This window comes from Bos indicus, chromosome 15 (assembly GCF_029378745.1).
Source record: "Bos indicus isolate NIAB-ARS_2022 breed Sahiwal x Tharparkar chromosome 15, NIAB-ARS_B.indTharparkar_mat_pri_1.0, whole genome shotgun sequence".
Taxonomy (NCBI): Eukaryota; Metazoa; Chordata; class Mammalia; order Artiodactyla; family Bovidae; genus Bos; species Bos indicus.
Window position 1 is genome coordinate 51,032,088 of NC_091774.1, and position 8,385 is coordinate 51,040,472.

General features: G+C 40.1%; 1 protein-coding gene across 1 annotated transcript; it reads left to right on the forward strand.

The window, feature by feature from the left end:
- Positions 1-4,104: 4,104 nt before the first annotated feature.
- Positions 4,105-5,810, forward strand: LOC109569366 (olfactory receptor 52K2). The gene has a single exon (XM_070803178.1). The coding sequence runs from the start codon at positions 4,539-4,541 to the stop codon at positions 5,481-5,483; it is 945 nt and encodes a 314-aa protein (XP_070659279.1). The 5' UTR covers positions 4,105-4,538; the 3' UTR covers positions 5,484-5,810.
- The last annotated feature ends 2,575 nt before the right edge of the window (positions 5,811-8,385 follow it).

Here is an 8,385-nt window from a genome sequence, read left to right on the forward strand (position 1 = left end):
GATATTCTCTCATCCATTCAAGAAATATTAGTGACTTTCTCTATGGATACCAAGGATATACTGGCAGTAAATGTAGAAACACAGCCTCAGGGTCATGGGGCTTCCATGTTGTTGATCCCAGTGCTTAGTCAGAGGAAATGCAAATTAGATTTGGAGAAGTTTCTAATTAAAAAAAGAAAAAAAAAAACTTCTTATTCTGACCTAGTTAGCCAAAACTGATGGAAGGTTTTACAGAATTTCCATCTGTGGAGGTGGTTAAGATATATCCAGTAAGCCTCACTTTGCATCAGATGATATATTATCCAGCAGCACAGAAGAGGAAGTTTCTTCATGAAGAGAGTCCTTCATGCATTTGTTTATCTTTTAATGACTACTTTAAAATCGATTTTTAATTGGGGGAAATTGCTTTACAGTGTTCTGTTGGTTTCTGCCATATCGCCATGCAAATCAGCCATAAATATACATGTATCACCTCCCTCTTGAGCCTCCCTCCCCTATGCATTTATTTAAAGAACACCTACTGAGCAACAACCAAGTTAAATAGAGTCTGTGAATACAGACATAAAGAAGGCAAAATTCTTGTACTAAAAGCATTCACAGTCCAAGAAATGGACAGATAAGTGCATTAGCAACATACATCACTCTCTCCCCGTGTTATTTAATTCAGCCCATTAATGAGTCCTCATTGAAAACACTGAGAAAATCTTCCGTGAGGGGTCTGAGAAGGCTTCACCAAGATGGTGGCAGGATCTTAGCCAGGTGTGGAAATAGGCAGAGGAAAGTATTCCAGATAAATATTGGGAGCTGCAAGCAAGACTGTCCCAGAAAGTGACGCAGATACTTCAGTGTGGCTGAACCTAGGATGAATATTTTTTTAGAGGAATGGTAAGAAATGAGGCTAATTTTAGGTAAGACCAAGTTTGTGTCCATGTTAAGCAGTTTTAAGGTTTTTTTGGTAGTCATGAGATTGCCAGTGGTTTTAAGTAGTTCTTTCACACTGTGGTAGATAGATGGAGTAGGGTGGAAAACTATAGGGAGAGCTTTCTAGTGACACTGGCAAAAGATGATGTGACTTTGGGAATACAAAGGACATAGAGAGGAGAAGAACAGCATGAGAGAATTCAGATGATTCACAGGGCATCATTATTGAGCAGGGTGTAGCAGAAGCTATATGACTGAAGCACAGGTGAAAGGGGATGAGGCTGAAAAATGAGCAGGGACCAGACGCTGCAGGTACCTGTAAACCAGGGTCGTAGTGTGGATTTCATCTTTAGTGCAATGGTAATTCCAAGAAGGTCTTAGGCAAGGCCCAGCATAATATAAATTAGCCTTAATAGTCTCTTCATCTCGGAGAAGGCAATGGCAACTCACTCCAGTACTCTTGCCTGGAAAATCCCATGGATGGAGGAGCCTGGTAGGCTGCAGTCCATGGGGTCTCTAAGAGTGGAACATGACTGAGCGACTTCACTTTCACTTTTCACTTTCATGCATTGGAGAAGGAAATGGCAACCCACTCCAGAGTTCTTGCCTAGAGAATCCCAGGGACGGGGGAGCCTGGTGGGCTGCCATCTATGGGGCTGCACAGAGTCGGACACGACTGAAGAGATGTAACAGCAGCAGTCTCTTCATCTGTAGTAAGGAGAATGGATTAGAGTGTCCAATATACAGACCACTGATGCCAGATGTGAGGTTTTCACAGTGTGGGTGAAAGATGATGGTGATTTAAAAAAGAATGTTGGCAGGAGAAAAGGAAAAGCATAGGGTGTGAAATACATTTTGCAGATTAATAAGATTTACTGATGAACTGGATATGAAGGAAGAGGGAAAAGATTAATGATTGTCTCTAGGGTTCTGAGCTTGATATAGGACAGACAGCAGTAATACCTACTGAGATGGAAACATCCCGGGGAGGAAATATTTTGTGGGGAGATAGAAAAATTTGTTTTGGCCATATTTTATTTATGATGACTATGGAACATCTAACTGGAAATATCTAATAGTAAAAGTAAAAGCCATGCATCTGAGAATTCCCTGGACAGAGACAGATTTAAAAACAAAACAAAAAAAGCCAAAAGAAATAAAAGAGAACACCTAGAGAAGTGTGAGAATAAAAAGCAGAAAATGAGGTGAGAGTGAGGGGAAAGGAAGTGATAACAAAATCAGTGTTTGGAGAGTAGTGAAGATGGAAGCTAGATTGGGAAAGATTGAGAATTAAATGAGAGATGAGGAAGCAGAGATTTCATACCGTCAAACTTGTAAACAAGTTGTGCTGTGAAGGGGAAGAGAAACAAGGGCTATTAGCTGGAGGAAGGTTTGACGCCAAGGGATACAGGATTGTGCTGATATTAATCAAGATAAACTTTTAGAAAATAGGGCAAATTTGTGCTAGGGAAGGACAACAGTAATGGTGGTATGTGTACAATGCTTTACAGTTATCAGGGTCTGTTCTCATGATTCCATCTTTCTTCACAATAAAGCTCAATAAAGATGGTCGTGGGAAGTATAGTTATTACCTTTATTGAAAGGTGAGGAAGCTAAAACTTTAAAAATATCATTGATTGAGTTTCTGCTGGTACAGTGGCACTATATGGGCCCAGCTCTTTAGACTGTAAAGCTTTTTTCTATACTAGGGCAATGAGTTAGTTTTCTTTAACCTGAGCATTAGCTACTTGTGGAGCAACAAGGTGGAAGCAGATTGAAGTGATACAAGACCCTGAATTTGAAGGTAGGAAACCAGAGTTCTCCAAGTTCAACTTTGATCTTTGACACTTACCAACCATATGACTGTCAATATTTGTAGATTTCTCAATTCAAACACATAATTTACTGAGCACTTTTTAATGTTCTAGATTTGTGCTTTTTTTTTAAGAAATTTTCCAGTTTTACTGGGATACAGTTGACATAACATTGAATTAGTTTAAGGTGTATAATACAATGATTTAGTACATGGATATAGTACAAAATGATTACCACTAGCTAATATCTATCACTTCACATAGTTATTTTTCTTGTGATGAGAACTTTAAGATATATTCTTTTAACAACTTTCAAATATAGGAGTATTTTTTTAATCTTTATTGAATTTGTTACAATAGTGCTTCTGTTTTATGGTTTGGTTTTTTGGCCACAAGGCATGTGGCATCTTAGCTCTTCGACCAGGAATCAAACCCATACCCCCTGCACTGGAAGGTGAAATCTTAACCACTGGACTACCAGGGAAGTCCCTACACTATATTTAACTGAAGTACCCATGTTGCATTTTATATCCCCAGAACTTACTTATTTTATATCTGGAACTTTGTGCCTTTTGACCACCTTCAGCCGTACCCCAAACCCCACCTCCCAACCACCAATCTGTTTTTATGAGTTTGGTTTTTCTCTTTCTTCTAGGTTCCATGTGTAAGTGATATCACACACTATTTGCTTTTCTTCGTATTACTTGTTCCACTTAGCATGATGCCCTCAGTGTCCCTCTGTGTTGTCACAGATGCAGGATTTTCTCCTTTTATATGGCTTAATAGTATTTCATTGTGCATGTATGCCACATTTTCTTTATACTTTCATCCACTGTACTGAGTGTTTTAAAAGATTATCTCAGTTAATCCTCAGAAGAAACTTTATGTAGGAACTGAGAGAAAAGAAAAGGGACACCATTCAAATTTTTGGGAAACAAATGATTCTGCATTTTCACAATAAATGATGGTAAAAGTAGGGGAAAAAAGATAAAAAATCCCAGAAAGAAGAACAAAGATGTGAAACCCAAGAAATTCAGAGGCCAATCTTTCAAAAACTGAGTGGAGCATCTCTTCTGAATGTCATGAATTGTAGAAGGAAAAGTAATTGAAGGTAGAAGTATATCAAGATAAAAGTTAAATTTGAAGGGAAGGAGAATAATGGGGCTTTTCACATTCTCAAGTTAACTGGAGGTGATGGGGCTTTATGGCCCTACTTGAGATATCTAAGTGATGACCAATAATATCAATATCAGTATATTGATCAGTATATTGATATTATAATATCAATACTTAGAGGAAGCAACTTTTCAGAAAGTGCCAGGCTTAATTATTTGTTATGTATTTAAGCTTTACATTTCAGAAGAGAAACTCCCCTTTATAATTAGGAGTACAGGTTGAGATGGGAGGCAAAGTAAGACAGTGAATGTTTTAGGATAAGATTTGAATTGAGCAGGTATCTATGTCCTTTATAAAGCTGTCCTTGGCTACACAAAAACCACAAAAGCTCTTCATCCACTCACTTCTTTTATGAAGGAAGCCTTCTTAGCTCTATTGCAATTTGATGTCCTGACCACTCAATAGTTTTATAAGCATCTTGAGGGCAGAGATGATACATAATGTTCCACAATTCATATTATGATTACTTTGTAATTTCTTTTAAGGTCCAGAAGTAGGGTCAAGGGTTAAGCCTTCCATGTAAATGATAAGAGTTTGAACTTGAACACTATAATCCTGCTGATACTGTGTACTCCCTGGACGGCCCCTGAGTAAGGGGAGACTAGAGAAAGAGAATTTCTGTTGGCCATGTCAGCTTCCAATATCACCTTAACTCATCCAGCAGTCTTCCTGTTGATGGGGATCCCAGGCCTGGAGCACCTACATGTCTGGATATCCATTCCATTCTGCTCAGCCTATACACTGGCCCTGCTTGGCAACTGCACCCTCTTCTTCATCATTCAGGCTGATGCAGCCCTCCACGAGCCCATGTACCTCTTTTTGGCCATGTTGGCAGCCATTGATCTGGTCCTTTCTTCTACAGCACTTCCCAAAATGCTGGGCATCTTCTGGTTCAGGGATCGAGAGATCAACTTCTATGCCTGTCTGGTCCAGATGTTCTTTCTCCACTCCTTCTCCATCATGGAGTCTGCAGTGCTGCTGGCCATGGCCTTTGACCGCTATGTGGCCATCTGCAAGCCACTGCACTACAGCACCATCCTCACCGGGCCACTTATCACCAAGATCGGCTTGGCTGCTGTGACTCGGGCTGTGACACTAATGACTCCACTGCCCTTTCTGCTCAGACGCTTCCACTACTGCCGAGGTCCAGTGATTGCCCACTGCTACTGTGAGCACATGGCCGTGGTAAGGCTGGCCTGTGGGGACACTCGCTTCAACAACATCTATGGCCTTGCTGTGGCCATGTTCATAGTAGTGTTGGACCTGCTCTTTGTTATTCTGTCTTACATCTTCATCCTCCAGGCGGTTCTACAGCTTGCCTCTCAGGAGGCCCGCTATAAGGCCTTTGGGACCTGTGTGTCTCACATAGGTGCTATTTTAGCCTTTTACACACCTGTTGTCATCTCCTCAGTTATGCACCGGGTAGCTCGCCAGGCTGCTCCACATGTGCACATCCTTCTTGCCAATTTCTATCTGCTCTTCCCACCCATGGTCAATCCCATCATCTATGGGGTCAAGACCAAGCAGATTCGTGAACGAGTCTTAGGACTGTTCCTGAGAAAGGATGTGTAAGTGACAGTGAGGTGCTGGCAGAGATAGAGTGGGATAGGCAGAAAACTGAATAGGGGTAAGGGAATGAGGATGAAGAAGGTAGAGGGTTACCAGACTTCTGTGTTCAGTTCTTTCCTGGTGAAATGAAAAATGAACTGGTGTCCTAAAACTTGGAGTCACCAGTCTGATGAGGACTCAAGTTTCCTTGTATTCTGGTAGCCTCTAGGACTCAAACTGCTGACTTAGAGAAGACAGCAAAGACTCCAATTTTCTATCAAAGGCAAAGGTTTGACCCACCCTTCTCCCCAACATCACCTAATAACACAGAGATGCTTTTGAGATAATTTACTAGTGGATTTGATAAATTAATCCAGTCCAGACTTAGATAAGGATCAACATTTCATCCAAGGCAGGAATGTTCCTTTAGTCTGACAGCTCATGCTCCATCTCTGCTTAAATATTGGATCGGCCAAAAGCTTCATTTCATTTTTACCCCATAAGATGGCTCTAGTAGTGATTAGTTGTCTTTCAGTTCATTTGAAACAGTTTTGTTAGATTGTACATGGACAGCTGTCATATCAGCATACATTTAAAAAAATTTACAGCTACAAAAGTAATTTTAATGTTGAAGATGAAAACAACATTTTTGGCATATTATTCATTATTTCAAGAAGGGAAAAAATACAACTGAAATGCAGAAAAGAATTTTGTGCAGTGTGTGGAGAAGGTGCTGTGACTAATCAGATGTCTAAAAGTGGTTTACAAAGTTTCATGTTCCATGTTCTGGTAGAGGAGTTGATGTTGATAGCAATCAAGTTGAGACATGAAGAACAATCAACATTATACCATACAGGAGATAGCCAACATACTCAAAATAATGCATATTAAGTGTAGAGAATCATTTATACCAGCTTTTATGTTAATCATTTTGTTTAGATTCCATAGAATTTGAGTGAAAAAACCCTTCTTGACCATATTTCCTCATGGAATTGTCTACTTAAACATGGTGAAAACATTCCATTTTTAAAATGAATTGTGGGTAATGAAATATGAATATTTGTACAATAATATGCAGTGGAATCATGAGAAACGCTGGGCTGGAAGAAGCACAAGCTGGAATCAAGATTGCAGGGAGAAATATCAATAACCTCAGATATGCAGATGACACGACCCTTATGGCAGAAAGTGAAGAGGAACTAAAAAGACTCTTGATGAAAGTGAAAGAGGAGAATGAAAAAGTTGGCTTAAAGCTCAACACTCAGAAAACTAAGATCATGGCATCCGGTCCCACCACTTCATGGGAAATACATGGGGAAACAATGGAAACAGTGTCAGACTTTCTTTTTTGGGGCTCCAAAATCACTGCAGATGGTGATTGCAGCCATGAAATTAAAAGACGCTTACTCCTTGGAAGGAAAGTTATGACCAACCTAGATAGCATATTGAAAAGCAGAGATATTACTTTGCCAACAAATGTCTGTCTAGTCAAGGCTATGGTTCTTCCTGTGGTCATGTATGGATGTGAGAGTTGGACTGTGAAGAAGGCTGAGCACTGAAGAATTGATGCTTTTGAACTGTGGTGTTGGAGAAGACTCTTGAGAGTCCCTTGGACTGCAAGGAGATCCAACCAGTCCATTCTGAAGGAGATCAATCCTGGGTGCTCTTTGGAAGGAATGATGCTGAAGCTGAAACTCCAATACTTTGGCCACCTCATACGAAGAGTTGACTCATTAGAAAAGACCCTGATGTTGGGAGGTATTGGGGGCAGGAGGAGAAGGGGACGACAGAGGATGAGATGGCTGGATGGCATCACCGATTCAATGGACTTGAGTCTGAGTGAACTCCGGGAGTTGGTGATGGACAGGGAGGCCTGGCGTGCTGCGATTCATGGGGTCGCAAATAGTAGAACACAACTGAGCAACTGACCTGAACTGAACTGATGCAGTGGACGAGATCATGAGACAACTGAAATGAATCACCACCAACTACATCAAAGGTCAGACTTAATCCAAAGATGTTACGTATATAGTGGGATTAAAATAGAGTCCTCTATTATGAGCTCCTCTCAGAAAACCAAGCAATTAATTCCAACAAGTACTGCTCCCAATTAAACCAAGTGAAAGCAGCACTCAATGAAAAGCCAGAATTAATCAACAGAAAACCCATAATCTTCTATCAGGTTAACACAAGACCAAATATTTCTTCAACCAGGCAAACACTGTTACAGCTTGGCTGGGACGTTCTGATTCATCTGCCACATTCATCAGACATTGCACCTTAGGGTGTCCATTTATTTCCATCTTTACAAAATTCTCTTCGTAGAAAAAATTTCAATTCCTAGAAGACTATAAAAGACACATTGAACAGTTCTTTGTTCAAAATGATAGTTTTTGGAAGATGAAATTATGAGGTTGCCTGAAAAAATGGCAGTGAGTTGAACAAAACAGTGACTACATTGTTCAATGATGTTCTTGGTAAAAATGAAAACTGTGTCCTGTTCTTACTTTAAAACCAAAGGAACTTCTTGGCCAACCTAATACTGCCAGTTTGGGGGAGCTCATGATCTTCCAGGGCTATAGGTTCCTATATAGATAGCTTTGCTCATTAAGATTTATTTCTTCAAATACATCAGTTTTTGCCTTCTATTATTTCTTCTGGGCTCTACATCCCAATGGGCAACCCCTCTCATTAAATACTTTTACTAAGACAAGTCTTCCTGACATTTCTCTACATTCATACAATCCTTATTTTCACACAGATGTATCTTACATTTTCACCAAGAATATGACTTCCTCTTTTTTACAAGTCCGTTCACAAAATATTGAGTGCCAAATCTAAGCTAGGGGCTGGGAATACATGGATTGCTATGGTAGGAATGCTAGACTTCTATGTCCTGAGACAAGGAAATGTTAAGTTCAATAGG